This window comes from Oncorhynchus gorbuscha, linkage group LG01 (genome assembly GCF_021184085.1).
Source record: "Oncorhynchus gorbuscha isolate QuinsamMale2020 ecotype Even-year linkage group LG01, OgorEven_v1.0, whole genome shotgun sequence".
NCBI lineage: Eukaryota > Metazoa > Chordata > Actinopteri > Salmoniformes > Salmonidae > Oncorhynchus > Oncorhynchus gorbuscha.
Window position 1 is genome coordinate 37,078,334 of NC_060173.1, and position 17,850 is coordinate 37,096,183.

Here is a 17,850-nt window from a genome sequence, read left to right on the forward strand (position 1 = left end):
GACCATCGATACCAACACATTATACATCCAATGCATTTATCAATAGGAACATTGTTGTGAGAGAAAGTAAAATGGTGACATTAATGTGTTGGCAAAATGATAAAGGACATTCCCTACACTGTCTGCCCTGTTAAATATATTAAACCCACATTGTCATTTACAGTAGTGTATGTTTTTCCAGGGCGCCCGAGGTTGCTGGGAGACAGAGGAGGGAGGGTAGCCTGAAAACAAGGCCTCCTTTCTGTGCAGTCCTACCTTCTTATAGCAAGGCAGGAGGAAACGCCAACATGTCAGACTCCTAACATGCCATCAGAGCTGAGCTGGATGAATGAGCCTTGGCCCTCTACGAAAGTAAAGCCTCTCCCTTTGTCGCAAGGAGAAATTCTATGAATTGGAAATGAACCAAGAAGACCCCTGGCAATCCTTTCTGTTTTCATTGTGCATTCTCTGAGAAATTAGTGTCAGGCTGTTGGCAGGACAACACAGACAGAACTCCTCAGAATGAAGGGAAGGTTCTACAGCTCAGGAGAAGAGCTGCAGCGGAGGACTCTGTCCCTTCCCTGTCTCTCTGTGTATACAACGAAGACGTTCAATGTTATGTTTATGATGTATTAATAAAGACTCAAACTCAGGAAACACACTCAAGTAGTAATTTAATTGTTTTTGCAATATGAAGAGGTGTCCAAACAATGGTTGAAAACTCATTCTCACTAAATTCACCCATCTTTATTAAAAGAAGAATAAAGTAGGCTAATGCATTTAAGCACTTACTTTCAATATGCAAATAACACCAATGAATCATGAGGGTAGCACATCCCACATTCAAAATTGAGGCATGAAACGCTCTTTTGCACTGCAATGTGTACTGCACCATTTTTGTGTTTAAACATGGCACATTGGGTAGTTTGGAGGTTTCATTTCACCTACAATGTTGCGTATCAAAAAGGACTGCCTTTTTGATAATGTTCTTAAACACAAAATGAACCTACAGTATGTAAGTGTTTTGGCCAAACGGGGTGTTTTATAAAAGTCTTTCACGCTATATTCACACACTAAAGAGATGTTTAAGGACTTGTACTGTGAAAGGCAAAACCTTTTTTCTAATGTATCTGGGCACTTAAGTACAACAACAAACCATTGTTTATAGCTAACATCTTTCAACTCTAAAGTGCTCTACTTTAGGTCAATTGCGTTCAGCTTTGTCACAAAACAATTTGTAAAGCAATTATATTGTATTTTCACACTCTTTATGCTCTGTTATAACAAGACCGTGCCAAGTAAGCATAATGTGAAAGATCTGTGTTCAGTGTTTCTGCTCTAGTGCAGAGAAGAACTCTAAAGCAGCTTATTGAGGAAGAAGACGGGGGTTGTGGGATGAAGTCATATTGGAGGTGCTTTAGTTTTTCCACACGTACGCAGACACACACCACACACACACAGGCAGTGCTACTAAGCTGGTGCGCTGGTCCTAAAATAGCCACGGTGGTACACACACTAACTCACCTCTGAGCCAAGGTGAATTCTGACACTGGTCACCAACACAACATGGCTCATGCCGAGGCAATTCATATGTACTGTGGTTTACTGAAATTAGATATACAGGTGTCTTCTCAGACACTAACCATCTGCTTACCTCCTCATTCTCTCTAGCTCTCTGTCTCTTCATTCCTCAAGTTATTTCCACCTAGTTTAAAGCCTCTGTCTGTCTTGCTACCACTGCCTCTACAAGCAGAGAAAAACACCTCTCTTTGGAATTCAAGATGGCCGGATTACTTCTCGCCGATCTAAAGCCATTTACAGATTAAAAGATCATGGTGAGGGAACCGGAAGGATAAACTATCAAATTATTTTGAGGGACAATTATTTTAAACGTATAAGTAATGTCAAACATGCAAAGTGGTGATCAGAATCACTCGATATCACCCCATTTGATTTGTAACACCCCATTTGATTTGACAAATTGCAGTTAAAAAAGTCTATTTCCAATTCAAATGATTCATAGAGGGTAGATTTCATTTGACAAGACATGATACACTTACTTTTATGCCCTATCATAAACACATTCCAATATATCCATCATAAGCACTGTATTGGATGATTCCACTTATTAACCACAGGAAGTCCCTCAGCAACAAACCACTAGCTTTAAATGTGGTTCCAAATATCATGGCATTACAGGAAACAATATGAATACGTTTTCTTCTAGCTACATACATGTTGAACCTGTTTTAACACTGCAATCTTAACCATAACAATGAAGGATATACATGTATATTAGCATCATTCCATATTTGGTTAAAGTATCTCAGGCAAAAGAGAGAGAGGCCTAAGCAGTGTAGTACAAGTTAGTACACATATATACACTCCCTACATATTTATTTGAAAGGTGAAGCTACTTTTTTTTGGCTCTAAACTTCAGCATTTTGGATTTGAGATCAAATGTTTTATAGGAGGCGACAGTAAAGAATGTGACATTTTATTTGTGGGTATTTTCATACATATTTGTTTTGCCATTTAGAAATGAATGCAGTTTATGTATCTAGTCCCCCCCCATTTGAAGTTGTGATAAGTATTTGGAAAATGTCATTAATAGTGTATTAAATTCAGGTAAGTTTAGTATTTGGTCCCATCAAGCTTGTGACTACACGTTTGTTTTGGTCTTATTTTGGATTATGTTGTGCCTAATTGTAATTATTGGTACATAAATGTATTGAGTCATCTTGGAGCCACTTTTGCGGTAAAAAATAATATAATGTTTCTGAACACCTCTACATTCATTTGGATGCTACCAGGATGTTGGATAATCATGAATGCATCTTCAATAATGATGAGTGAGAAAGTTAGAGGCATAAACATCATACCCCCAACAAAAAAAGCATGTTTCACAATTCACGATTCATTCATGATTATCCAACATCCTGGGAGCATCCACATTCATGTAGAAGTGTTCAGAAACATATTGGATTCTTATTTACAATAAAAGTGACAAAACATTATTCACCATCAATTTCTATTGGGCACAACATATAATCCGAAAAACAAACTGTAAATGCAAACTGTAAATGAGTCACAAGCTTGATGTAGTCATTGTGTGCTAGGAAAATGGGACCAAGTACTAAACCTTTGACTTCATTTAATACACTATAAGTGCATTTGTCCAATTACTTATGACACCTTCAAACGGGGGGACTATATAAATGAAGTGCATTCATTTATAAATGGTAAAACAGATATGTCAAATCAAATGTTATACAGGTCAAATAAAATAATAATAAAATACAACAGGTGTTGACCTTGCAGTGAAATGCTTACTTACAATGTATGAAAATACCCTCAATTAACGGTGACATTCTGTACTGTCGCCTCATATAAAACATTTCATCTCAAATCCAAAATGCTGGAGTATAGAGCCACATTAATGTTTTAGCTTCACTGTATGAATAAATAAATAGAGGAGTGTATCTAGCAGGAAATGAATATAACCTATTCTCAAAGGGAAGCAGAGAGCAGTGTGAAAATGGGTAACCAATGCTATTTCACTTTTTGATATACAGGCAGGGCTATAATTTGTATTCTTACCATGATTGTAGGCATCGCAATTTATGAATCGCAACTAATGACGTCACCTCACTGTTCGTTGCAACTGATTGACTGGTGTGTGGCTTAATATGGGGAGTAATGTAATAAAATGATCTAATTTTAATCATCTTCATTAGATTCAAGATAGACTGTGGAAACTCTTTTCTCATGGGTGACCTTCAGTGGGGGATCCTGTCCTTGGCCGTTATTCACATCCATCTGGAAGGAAAAGGACTTCTCTGATGGACCCAGCTTGATGTGCTTCTCAGTGACTTCAGTTGTGGACTCTCCTCCCTGTCCCTCACTGCTAGTCACCCAGCCCATCTCATTTGTGACCAGGGTGAATCCTCCCTCTGCTCCAAGGCCGGAGTTGGAGGAGCGTAGAGCCGCCATGATCTGCTCCTCAGATACATCATCCCCCTGCTCCTCCAGCAGCCCAGAGTCCTCCAGGGTTGTTGAGCTCTTGAGCTCTGCCACGATAGTCGTGGTTCCGTTATCGGAGGACTGGTGTACTTTCTTGATGTCCACAGATATGTTCTGAGGACCATCACTGCCGCCTCTTGTGAAGAGCGCCAACTCTTCTTTCAGGCTCCCTGACACTGTTCCTTGGAGCTGCTCTAAGGCTCCCCTCAGCTGCTCTTTGGGGTCCAGAGTTTCCTCTCTCAGGTATCCAAGCATTGACTCCTGTACTGTGGGGGAGACATGGATGGTCTCCTCTTCAATAATGCACTCAGGGAAACTCTCTCGCGCCAAGGAGTGGTCACCCTTTATGTACAGACTGTCTGATGCAGGTCTGCAACTATCGCTTTCCTCAACAAACATTCTGTTCCTTGAGAGTCCCCCATCCTGGTAGTACCTTTCATCTGAAAGGTCGTCCACCACTCCGTAATGTCCATATGATGCAATACCACCACCCTCCTCAGGCTCTTCAGGTGTAGAGACAAAATACTCTTGAGACTCTTGGTCGTGGCTGTAGTATGGAGATCCACTATCTCTGGAGTCTTCCTGGACCTTCACAGATCCACCATTCCTGCCATAGTTTTCATCTGTCATGGAGGTTTTCATTACTTCAGCACCACTCTCATGGTATATGGTGCCGTGAGGGTCATTCTCTAGCTCTTCAATCTGGAAGAACATTGAAGAGGGCTGGGAGAACTTGGGTGTGGACTTCTCCTCAAACTTGTACTCCTCGTCACTGTATCCCTCCACTGGTTCCTCAATGATCTCCACATTGACAGACTTGTTTTCCATGTCCTCTCCTCCATGCAGCCCAAGGCTGAGAAGGTTCTGAATCATGTTTCCTGTTTCACTGCCCTTGATATCCTCCAGTGACACGTGTTTCACTCCCTTGCTGAGCAGTTGTTCCAGTGCAGAGTCCTCTGACATATCCAGCTCCTCCTGGACCTTGGACTCCAGGATAATCTGTGTCTTTGTTGACCCGTCCTCCTGCTCCGTTTTCTCCACATGGTAAGTGATCTTGGAGTCTGGAGATGAGCTGCAGACCATTCGATCGAAACCAGCAGGTTTCATGACCTTATCAATAAGTTCTTCCATAGACACAGAGTCTAAGACCATCTCATCACTTGTTGTGGTGCCTGCAACGTTGCCCTCTTTGGCATGCATCTCGACATTCTGAAGATGAAATACATCGCCTCTCACCTCTCTTTCAACTTGCCTCTCTCCTTTCTTTTTGCTGTTCTCCTCCGTGTTTCTGCTCAGACTCATCATTGGTGGTGACACTATTCTCACTGATTTGATGTCAGCAGTGGGTGAGGCAATGGGACTGGACTTGTTTGCTGTGCCTCCAGAATGGCCTCGAGAATCCTTAGCTGAGTGTTGTGACACCTCTTTGATTCTCACACTCCTCTCCTCCACAACTTTTTTCTGAGCATCCACATTCTTCTTGTCGGTACTCTGGGCCACAGGTTTAATAGTAGAGGATGAAGAGCTGGAGGATGCAGACTGGGATTTAGTGAACGAGACCATGTCCCTTCTGGCTGCAGGACTCTGATTCCTATTGTAGCTGCTGCCTGTGACTGAGATAGGTATGACCCTGGAAGGACTGGTGCGACCATACTGAGATGGAACAGGTGATTTTCTCAAGCTTGAGGTTGGTTCCATGTATCTCACATCCAGATGCTTCCTTACATCCTGTCTGGCTGAGGTGGAAACTCTTGGTTTGTAGGGTTGTGGAGGCCTCATCTTAATATCTGAGGTAGAGAGTTAAGGACCAAATTAATATGATTATAAATCCTTTATATAAATACATTGGGAAATGTTTATCACTGCATATATATACACTGAGTATACAAAACATTAACACCTGCTCTTTCCATGACATATAATGATCAGGTGAATCCAGATTAAATCTATGATCCCTTATTGATGTCACCTGTTAAATCCACTTCAATCAGTGTAGATGAAGGGGAAGAGACAGGTTAAAGAAGGATTTTTAAGCCTTGAACATTTGAGACATGGATTGTGTATGTGTAACATTCAGAGAGTTAATGGGCGAAACAAAATATTTTAGTTCCTTTTGAATGGGTTATGGTAAGAACTGCAAGGCTGCTGGGTTTTTCACACTCAACAGCTTCCTGTGTGTATCAAGAATGGTTCACCACCCAAAGGACCTCCAGCCAACTTGGTACAACCTTGGGATGCATTGTAGTCAACATGGGCCAGCATTCCTGTGGAATGCTTTCGAAACCTTATAGAGGTCAGCAACGGGTGTGGCTGAAATAGCCAAATCCACTAAATTGAATTGATGTCCTCATACTATATAGTATATTTACAGTACCTGTCAAAAGTTTGGACACACCTACTATTTCAAGGGTTTTCTTTATTTTTACTATTTTCTATATTGTAGAATAATAGTGAAGACATCAAACCTATGAAATAGCTCATATGGGATCATGCAGTAACCAAAAACGTGTTAAACAAATCAAAATATATTTTATATTTGAGATTCTTCAAAGTAGTCACCCTTTGCCTTGATGACAGCTTTCTTTATACACTCTTGGCTTTCTCTCAACCAGCTTCATGAGGTAGTCATCTGGAATGCATTTCAATTAACAAGTATGCCTTGTTAAAAGTTCATTTGTGGTATTTCTTTCGTTTTTAATGCGTTTCAGCAAATCAGTTGTGTTGTGACAAGGTAGGGTTGGTATACAGAAGACAGCCCTACTTGGTAAATGACCAAGTCCATATTATGGAAATAACAGCTCAAATAAGCAAAGAGAAATGACAGTCCATCATTACAATAAAACATCAGTCAGTCAATACGGAACATTTCTAAAACTTTGAAAGTTTCTTCAATTGCAGTCGCAAAAACCATCAAGCGCTATGATGAAACTGGCTCACATGAGGACTGCCACAGGAAAGGAAGACCCAGAGTCACCTCTGCTGCAGAGGATAAGTACATTAGAGCTACCAGCCTCAGAAATTGCAGCCCAAATAAATGCTTCACAGAGTTCAAGTAACAGACATCTCAACATCAACTGTTCAGAGGAGACTACGTGAATCAGACCTTCATAGTCAAATTGCTGCAAAGAAACCACTACTAAAGGACACCAATAGGAAGAAGAGACTTGCTTGGGCCAAGAAACACGAGGAATGGACATTAGACTTGTGAAAATCTGACCTTTGGTCTGATGAGTCCAAATGTTTGATTTTTGGTTCCAACCTGTTCTTGCCATAATATGGACTTGATCGTTTACCAAATAGGGATATCTTCTGTATACCAACCCTGCCTTGTCACAACCCAACTGATTGGATCAAACGCATTAAGAAGGAAAGAAATACCACACATTTACTAGGCATACTTGTTAATTGAAATGCATATCAGGTGACTACCTCATGAAGCTAGTTGAGAGAATGCCAAGAGTGTTCAAGGCATCATCAAGGCAAAGGGTGGCTACTTTGAAGAATCTAAAATCAAATATAATTTGATTTGTTTAACACTTTTTTTGTTACTACATAATTCCATATGAATTATTTCATAGTTTGATATCTTCACTATTATTCTACAATGTAGAAGATAGTAAAATAAAGAAAAACCCTTGAATGAGTAGGTGTGTCCAAACTTTTAACTGGTACTGTGTGTGTGTGTGTGTGTGTGTGTGTGTGTGTGTGTGTGTGTGTGTGTGTGTGTGTGTGTGTGTGTGTGTGTGTGTGTGTGTGTGTGTGTGTGTGTGTGTGTGTGTGTGTGTGTGTGTGTGTGTGTGTGTGTGTGTGTGTCCAAACTCTTAACTGGTACTGTGTGTGTGTGTATATATATATATATATATACTGAACAAAAATATAAACGCAACATGCAATAATTTTACTGACTTTACTGAGTTATAGTTCACATAAAGAAATCAGTCAATTGAAAATAATAAATTAGGCCCTAATCTATGGATATCACAGGACTGGGCAGGGGCACAGCCATGGGTGGGCCTGGGAGGGCATAGGCCCACCCACAGGGTATGTGGAAAGTATTCAGACCCCTTGAATTTTTTACGTAACAGCCTTATTCTAAAATAGATTCAATTGTTATTTTCCCCCTCATCTGTCTACACACAATACCCCATAATGACAAATCAAAAACTGTTTTTTTTTCAAATTTAGCTTCTACACCTGCATTGCTTGCTGTTTGGGGTTTTAGGCTGGGTTTCTGTACCGCACTTTGAGATATCAGCTGATGTACGAAGGGCTATATAAATACATTTGATTTGATTTGATTTATAAAAAATAACAAACTGAAATATCACATTAACATCAGTATTCAGACTTTGTTGAAGCACCTTTGGCAGTGATTACAGCCTTGAGTCTTCTTTGGTATGACACTACAAGCTTGGCACACCTGTATTTGGGGAGATTCTCCCATTCTTCTCTGCAGATCCTCTCAAGTTCTGTCAGGTTGGATGGGGAGTGTAGCTATTTTACACAGCTATTTTTAAGTCTCTCCAGGGATGTTCCATCGGGTTCAAGTCTGGGGCCTCATTTATAAAACAGACTTACGATCAATTTTGATCTTAAGTATGACTTTCGCAGAAAACGATAAGTAGTATAAGTAGTTATTTATAAAACCTTAATTTGACCTGGAAATTATGTTATCTCTATGCAAAGTCTAGACTTGACGTAAGTGATTTTCCTACTACTTATGCACGGCTATTATTATTTCCCCTTGCAGTTTAAGGTCAGACCATTTCTTTTTCACATCAGCCACAGTTCTGTCTTACTGTCCCACCTCGTTCACGGCAGTGGCGACACACTCCCAAGCTACCTGCTTGGTTTTGTTTGTCAACCCACTATTTAGTACACCGAATAATACGTGTTGCCTGTCTTCAATCTCCTCTACCATCGCCGTGATCTCGACTTCCAAAAAGTTTGCTTTTCTCTTTTGGTCCATGGCTATTCCTGACTAAACCCTAATTTGTGCTAGCATTCTATGAGGGGAAATCGCTGATTGTAAGGCATTTTCATGTGCTGTCAATTTTAAGTTAATTTGAGATTCATAGATCACAGTAAGTTACAAATGGGCTTCTTAGAACCTGTGTAAGCAAGGTTTTTTATGCTCAGTATCTTTTATGAATCAAACGTAAGCACACCGTCGGAAATTATCTTATGACTAAGTTCAAGTATAAATCTAAGAACATTTTTATAAATGAGGCCTCTGGACTTTGGCTGGGCCACTCCAGGACATCCAGAGACTTGTCCCAACGCCACACCTGCTTTGTAATGGCTGTGTGCTTCGGGTCGTTGTCTAGTTGGAAGGTGAACCTTCGCCCCTGTCTGAGGTCCTGAGCACTTTGGAGCAGGATCTCTCTGTACTTTACTCCGTTCATCTTTCCCTCGATTCTGACTAGTCTCCCAGTCCCTGCCGCTGAAAAACATCCCCATAGCATGATGCTGCCACCACCATGCTTTACTGTAGGGATTGTGCCAGGTTTGAGGTTTCCTCCAGACATGATGCTTGGCATTCACACCAAAAAGTTCAGAGAAGAGAATGTTGAAGAGAATGTTGTTTCTCATGGTCTGAGAGTCCTTTAGGTATCTTTTGGAAGCGGGCTGTCATGTGCTTTTTACTGAGGAGTGGCTTCCGTCTGGCCACTCTACCATAAAGGTCTGATTGGTGAAGTGCTGCAGAGAGGGTTGTCCTTCTGGAAGGTTCTCCCATTTCCACAGAGGAACTCTAGAGCTCTGTCAGAGTGACCATCAGGTTCTTGGTCACCTCCCTGACCAAGGTCCTTCTCCCCCCGATTGGTTAGTTTGGCCGAGCGGCCAAGCTGTAGGAAGAGCCTTGGTGGTTCCAAACTTCTTCCATTTAAGAATGATAGAGGCCACTGTGTTCTTGGGACCTTCAATGCTGCAGAAATGTTTGGGTACCCTTTCCCAGATCTGTGCTTGGACACAATCCTGTCTCTGAGCACGAAGGACAATTCCTTCAACCTGGCTTTGTTTTTGCTCGGACATGTACTGTCAACTGTGGGACCTTATACAGACAGGTGTGTGCCTTTCCAAATAATGTCCAATCAATTGAATTTAACACAGATGGACACCAATTAAGTTATAGAAACATGATCAATGGAAACAGGATGCACCTGAGCTCAATTTCGAGTCTCATATCAAAGGTTCTGATTAGGAAACCTTTCTAAAAACCTATTTTTCGCTTTGTCATTATGGGCAAATTATGAGGAAAATGTTTTATTTAATCCATTTTAGAATAACGCTGTAACAAAACAAAATGTGGAAAAAGTCAAGGGGTCTGAATACTTTCCAAATGCACTGTATATATAGTTAGGGTAATTGAGTAAAATAAAATATTGCTACCAATAAGATGTCACCTACTGAAACATTTGAAACATGTCAATTTACTCTCAAGTGTATAGTAACACAAATTTCCCAGCCAAAAGCGTGACATATTTGAAAGTAATGTACAATACCTAGGACTCTTTCTCTTGACTGCAGATGTTGCTGATGCTCTCCTTCAATAAGTGCCCTATAGAAAAACAAAAGGGCATTAAAACCAAGGATAAATACATGGTAATGATATGATTGGATTTGCATTCTTAGAGCAATATTGCTTCTTCAAAATGAAGCACCGATTTGTTTTCATACAATTACAATCGCCTCACAGGAGAATGCTGATCACCCTGCTCTGCCATCTCAATCCTCAAATCAAACACAGAGGTAAGCTACCAGACGATGAACACAACCTATGGACCTGGCCAAATACAGAAAAGAGCAGGTCAACAACAACACTTTACTACAACAGACCAAAAGACATTAACAACAAAGACACTATACCAGTAACGTTGACCAGCTCACACGCCTCGGCAAAGCATTGGCTCCACAAAACAAGTTTTGGAAAACAAAATCTACCATAGGATACTTTTCTGAAGCTATAACCCCTCTGAAAGTCCATGGTGTGCCTCACAAAAGGCTACCGTAAAAATAACAGCTACAATGCACCGCTGTCTACTCTCTACTAATAGATCCTAATGTGTTAATCGGCACGTACACTAACATACATACCAGCTTTCCCACTACCTCTCCAAGGAAGACATTTCATTTCTTGCAAATATTGTAAACAAAGTGCAGATGTGTCACCTTAAGTAGGCCTACTACAAGAGAGCTCAATTCAGAGTCTCTGGAGACCAGGGAATTGTCTGTAAAAATAGCTTTGAAATAGGCCCCAGACCAGGAGAAATGAAAAGAGACTCTGGAACATACCCGAAAAGAGACCAGTGTCCGTAATACATTTCTGAAAGAACTCTGGACAATGGGTAAAAAACAATATCATTAAATGTCATTGCTTTATATAAATAACCATGTGCATCGATCAGAGTTATTCTGTCGGACTAAAGTAGTCTCTGTTATGATAATGTTGAAGTGTTCTTGAAGTGATCCACTGTGACCAATGGGAATTGTAGTGACATAGTAATAGTCTGGCATTGTCATTACAGGGCTCAACAGGTTGGCATCTCACAAGTAATAACCACTTTTGAACACTTTTTTCTAACAGAGATATGAAAAGCATATATTTCCTGTTCACCGAAAACCAAACTATAACAAATAAGCCAAAATATCCCTACAGATATCACAAAGTTTTTGCTTTATTGTACCTTTATTTAACTAGGCAAGTCAGTTAAGGGTAGCCTAGTGGTTAGAGTGTTGGACCAGTAACCGAATGGTTGCAAGTTCATATCCCCGAGCTGACAAGATTCTTAACTGACTTGCCTAGTTAAATAAAGAAAAAATAAGAACAAATTCTTATTTTCAATGACAGCCTAGGTACAGTGGGTTAACTGCCTTGTCAGCTCGGGGGTTTGAACTTGCAACCTTCCGGTTACTACTCTAACCACTAGGCTACCCTGCTGCCCCAATGTGGATAGCATCAGGAGTTAATATAAGTAAAGGCTGTGTGCAGGAATGCTAAGAGCCCCTGCCACATGGGAGGGCAACAGAGCATTTGCTTTGCAGCTACAGTGAAGGGTGAAATCACTATAAATACATTCCAAGACCAACAACACTGCAGCATTGAAGGATCTGTGTTGGGCCTAACATGACAGAACTAGCATCAACAGGCAAAACAGTTGTATTATTATACATAACGCTGCTTTGTAATTCCATGGTACTATCAAATTACGATATTAAACATATTGTTTTTACACACGCACTGTCATCTGACAGTTGATTAAAAAGCACAACGTTGTATTCCTCAGAATCAGCATTGTCAGCCAGCTCCTCTGATTTCCCAAGATCGTAAAAAGGGTCTCTCCACAGGTCCTAACCCATGATGCAGAATAAATGTCACAGTAAATATTTAACCATGCTTGGATCACATGAGAAGTAAGGCTACTATGGGTTGCATTACAGTCATTTATACTACAAGTCTCCATAGTAGTCTCTATTGAACTCAGAAAGGCCTAACCTGAACATAAGAAGACCTACCTGTAGTAAGCCACCTCCATGCCCAGATCCATCTTGACCTGCAGGAGATCCTGGTGGTCTCTGACCCTTTCTGCCATGGTGTTGGCCAACATTTCCCGCTCCCTCTCCAATTCATCAATAATCACCTGCAAAGAGACCATGGAACAGAATTGTGAACCTGTACATTCCCTTCAATCCTGTTCTAACATACTTCTATGAGACTATTATAGGGATGGTCTACATTTCTTTGTTCATTGCAATATCAGGTAGAGGGAATTAAGATAAGAGATGGTGCCCTGAGTATGAATATAAAGACATCTTTCAGGTCACAAATGACTGTCCAGGTTTGTCCCTCTACAGTACCTATATGGTCATGCATTGAACTACTTGTCAGTTTCAATAGTACTTGGTTCACCATCTGACCCTCCTTGTTTATTTCTAAGTAGGTAACCGATTCAATTGTATTGAGCGTGTTAGGGTGAACTTTAGCAGTGCTGTTGTGTTGTGCACCTGTTTCAAGGCCCTTGAGACACCTTCCCTAGAGAGAGCAATAGTAATGCCTTCTTTTTGTATGCACTGACGGGGGCTAACTTCGCCATGGCTTGTCGGCCGAAGCCTATGGGGAAATGAATGGATTTTTTGTAGTTTTTTTGGATAAATGATGAAAAATAAGGTCTGTGGTAAACACAGGCTTAAGAGATCTAAAACACATTGCACCAAATGTGGATCTAGTGTTTGTTCAGCGTGCTGTGTTTTAGGGACCACCCGCTGTAGACATCTGACTGACGCCATTTTGTCACACAATTCTACATGTAAAATTGGTGTGCACACGGTTCGCAAATTAGGTTCAGGGGTGCTAAGTACTCTTGGCCAGCAAATGGTGTTGGTGTATCTGAGCCTTATATGTTTTGTTCTAGTAGATCATCTTCATCAGCTAATGTCACTTTTTGTGAATTTTGAAGCATTTATGTAATCACAACTAGCACATAAATGATTCATAATTCCTAAATGTCATGTTAACTGACACGCGCGAGCGAGGTTTGCAAAATAAATGTACACATTCATGTTACTCAATCATTGCACCCACACTGCTCACACGTGCCAACGAGTGTCTGTGTCGCAAGGTGCTAAAATAGAACTTGGTTCTATTTGTGATGCTTAACACGCTACAAGTCCTTCCTCTCCCATCTCCCCATTGGTTTTTAGGAGCATTTACCCACGTGGGTGATTGAAAGACGAACTGAGGTCCACACTCCAGTCCAATTGATGGTGGTAATGCACCTTAAAAATGGTTGCCGACCGCCATATAAAGTCCAAAGAAGAAGAAGAAGCCTGAAGGAGGAGAGACTACTAGAAACTAACTCGGTTTACACTTTTATCCGTTGATTAATTGTTGGAGTAGAGGACCTTGTGTATTTCAGGTAAAATAACAACCAAATGTTTATATTCCAGGACGAATTAGCTAGCAACAGCAAGCTAACTAGCTAAATTGCTAAATTGCCATAAATGTTGGCTTTTTGTCCCAAAATTAATATAGTTGGTTTAGAGTTTGTTTTGATATTTCAACCTGCGTGTCCTGATCGCGTCTGGTGTGGGTGGACAAAATCAACACGAACGAGCACAAGTGGTGTGGTCAGCATGTAAGCCTGTGTTAACCTCAAACCTTATTTTTGGCTTTTATCCCAAAACTTCATTATTTTCCCATTAATTTCCCCCATAGGAATGGCTGAATGAACAAGATATAACTAATTTATGTTTTTTAGGACTACAAGCTGGTGAACTCTAGTTCACTGTTACCTCTCATTTAAAGGAGAAGGAGGATGGACTGGATTAATCATGGGTGATCCCTCTAACAGATCAGACGAATTAGTCAGCTCAACAACTGTCCCTTTAAGTCTAGTCTGACACTCACTTTCCTAGAGTGAAATATGGCATCCCATTGGATGAGTGTCAGGGTCAATTTACAATTAATTTATTGGGATTGCAACATAATTTTTAACAATTAGACATAACTTGAGAGTTTTACAACAATATCATGCATAACATACATTTAAATTCAATGCAGTTGACTTGCAAATGTGCATGGGAGAAAAATGATTGACCTGCTTGGTATAGCTCTATCATTAGTAGGTCACTAAGGATTAGTCTCTGCATCAGCTAATTGGTTTAAGTGGCTGATGCAATCCTTTTAGTCTGTCCTGAAACACTGCACTGGTGCAGAATGCATTTTTCTCTGTGGTTATGGAGTTTTGGGCAGTCCTTTTAACGGCATGGGCTATAAATCAAAGCTCCTGAGATTATTTTCTAGATGTATTTGCTTCAAAACCAGCGACTGTGTGTTGATATCATCTATAAAAGCGTGATCCCAGTGGATGAATGAAGGCAGTGGGTGTGAAACAACAGAATGGCACTCCCCACTGTGGTCCAAACAGGCCTGTCAGGGAACATGCACTGAATGATAGTTTATATGCAGTAGTTGTGCACATTTAGAATCACAAAGTAGTACCATGACCCTTCAAGTTGGATAGTGATACTTCTGAACCACAAGGAGGTGTGGCTCATGTATCAATTCCACAGCTCCTGCAGTAACCTTTGCCCCTCTTTTTAATTCATGTGGGCCAATATGATTGGTGATTGATGTGCACGAGCTGAGCAAGAGTGGCCCCTGCTGTTTCACTAAATTAATCAAGTATGCAGATTTTGTGTAGTTTAAACATAACTTTGAAAGCATACAGCATACTGTGAACATTATCCGTGAAGACATAGCTGATCAATTAGTTCAGTCATTTTCATTTAGATTTTTTAATTTTAATTTTGACATTACCAAACACTATAATTTATATAAAGACCCATCTGTCATCATAATAATTATGCATAATGATATAAAATATGATAATGAGCTATTAAAAAACACATTGTGGATGTTGGGGTAGCTGCTCTCTCTCGTCAGATCGTGGGTGTGGCACCGAGAGGAGGAGGTGGTCAGCTCTCATGGAAAGGCTGGGCAATCTGTGCGCAGCACCCATCACGTTGAAGAAATACATTTTATGATCCATAAACAGATCCAAAAATAACACACGTATTGCATTTTTTTTTAACTCTTCTAAAAAAACAGCATGACCGACAGAGAGTGATGTCTAAAGTAACATGGGTTGCAAACCCAATTTTCTCACCTGATACTTGGTGATGTCCCCATGGAAGTTCTCCTGCATGTCTATGAGCTGTTCCTCCAGGTGTATTTGAATCTGACCGTGCGTGTCAGCCTCTTTGCGTAATTTGTCAAACTCTGCGGCATAATGTATCTTTTCCCTTTGGAGATCATGCAGCCTCATCTGGTCGGCTTTGATCGAGTCCTCCATTTCTTCGACCTTCCTTCGATACATTTCGAAAGTGTCCATCCATCCATCGGCCAGGCTGAGGGCGTACTGTTGCATATCTTCCATCGAGACTCCCGGAGGGCCATGATATATTTTGGTAACATTAGGTCGTGAATGGACCTGGTTCTGAAGCTTGGTCATTTCTTCTCTGTGCGCATCCTCAATAAATCTGCACTCGTTCTCAAGCTGGAACAGACGTTCCTCAAGTGCACCATTAGTCTGTTGAGCTTTTTGAAGCTGCTTTTCGCAACCTTTCATCTCTCCATCAATGTCTTTGCATACCACCTGCTCCTCACCACACATAGACTGTAACATCTGAAACTCTTGCCATAACTTCTCTCGTTCCATCTCGGCTCGGGACTTATCGAAGGATAGTTGCCCCACCGTTCTCCTCAGGTCCCGCATTTCGGCCATACATTTGTTGTCCCATTCCACCGTTTTATCTTGTCTTCTCTTGTTTATTTCAGTTATCAGGATTGCATTTTCATGCTCCAACTGCTTCGTTCTTGACAGATACTGGCCCAGTCTGTTGTTGAGCTCCTGTAATTGATGTTTTTCGGCATCGAAGCTCCTGAATTGTAACATTTTGTCATTTACAAATTGTACACCTTTGCTTCTTTATATTTCTATACAGGGGAAATGTTGTACTGGTCTTATTTGCAAGTGCGTTTGTGAGCAGAGCTGTGATGCAACTATGTGATGAGGGCTTGACTTGTCAAGTGCAGAAGGTGGGCGGGGGCTTGATTATGTGTTCTAACGTCCCGTTATCCTGGTAGATGTTAGTTGGTTAGAAATCTCCTTAGCTTTCACAATGGTGGGCTACAGCGCTCCCAAGTGGAGAGACATTGACAATGCAACGGGGCGCGGTTCTAACATAGATAATAGCCTATATCACGCAAATAATTGTTTTTAATTAGGCTTTCATTAAACTATTATTGATTAATCTCTTTATAGACATACATGTAATCCATAGGTAGAGATTCTATTTCCTGAATGTACAGAATGCGCGTGGGTAAAATGGATGGGATCAGTTGCGCAAAATGGACGAAGTCGCCTTGGTAATAACTGGATGGTGTATTGGTTACTTTTACAAGTTTTATTTGGAAGTTATATTAGTCTATTGTATGTTTAATTGACAGCTGAACAAGTTTAGGCGTCTGCTTTGTATGCTATTGTTTCGCTACTGGAACGGAGCTCTCTGGTGTTCAACCTTTGGACGACAGTTTTGTTTTATTTTGATCCAGGTTTGGGAGCTTTTTGGTAATATTTAGTAAGTCCTTGTTGGTAGGTAGCTCCCACTGTGTTAAATCTTTCTTAGAAATGATATGTGACCCACTGAAATAGCGTAAAACTAACACTTTTCAAAGTGGTGATAAAGAACACCCCCAGAGTGTTGAGTCCCCAACACAGTGTGTGTTACAAATTCCGACTTAAATTAACACTTTATTAGAGCTGATGTTGTAACATTTTCTGTGTTAGGGAATAACATATGTAGTGTTACAGGGTGTAAAGCCTTATTTACATATTTGCCAGGGTGCCTTTCTAATGAACGTTAGAGCTGCCTACCTATGACTGCGTTTGTTAGTGACAGACACATGAATGTTTCATGAATTAATTTTCAGGCCTCTAGCCTTCACTAAGTGACTGCTTAAGTAAATGTGTTTGAATTAAAAGTAAACCCTTCATTATCATACATTATATAAGGCATTTAATTGTCGCCAAGTGTTCCCCCAACATTGTGGTCTGAATATTCTGGCTCATGGGCCATATCAGGCCCGCGAGTCACAATATGCTGGATGTGAAGTAATTTGTCATTCCTATTGGAATCCAGCCATATAGTCAACCATTTGAACCTTTCATCACCCATAATCTGCATTCAGAATGCAATTTGCCAAAAACGACTACCTAAACCATCTAAACTAGAACAATCATCTCAGTAACATGTGCAATACGTCCCCACTTACATATTGGATTAGTT

At 40.6% G+C, this 17,850-nt stretch overlaps 2 protein-coding genes across 3 annotated transcripts in view; one reads left to right on the forward strand and one right to left on the reverse strand.

Moving 5' to 3' along the window:
- The window catches only part of ttc23 (tetratricopeptide repeat domain 23), a 21,895-nt gene extending 21,255 nt beyond the window's left edge, over positions 1–640 (forward strand). For both annotated transcript variants that reach the window (XM_046351559.1, XM_046351560.1), the window contains exon 11: positions 182–640. In XM_046351559.1, the coding sequence (XP_046207515.1) occupies positions 182–302 (121 nt within the window). In that variant the 3' untranslated portion in view covers positions 303–640. The remainder of the gene's footprint in view (positions 1–181) is intronic.
- On the reverse strand, positions 637–16,574 carry synm (synemin, intermediate filament protein). The gene is made up of 4 exons (XM_046351558.1): positions 15,669–16,574; positions 12,517–12,641; positions 10,506–10,561; positions 637–5,789 (listed from the first exon to the last, which is right to left on the reverse strand). Exons 1-4 carry the CDS (start codon positions 16,455–16,457, stop codon positions 3,700–3,702), a joined length of 3,060 nt encoding a protein of 1,019 aa, XP_046207514.1. The 5' UTR covers positions 16,458–16,574; the 3' UTR covers positions 637–3,699.
- Positions 16,575–17,850: the final 1,276 nt, after the last annotated feature.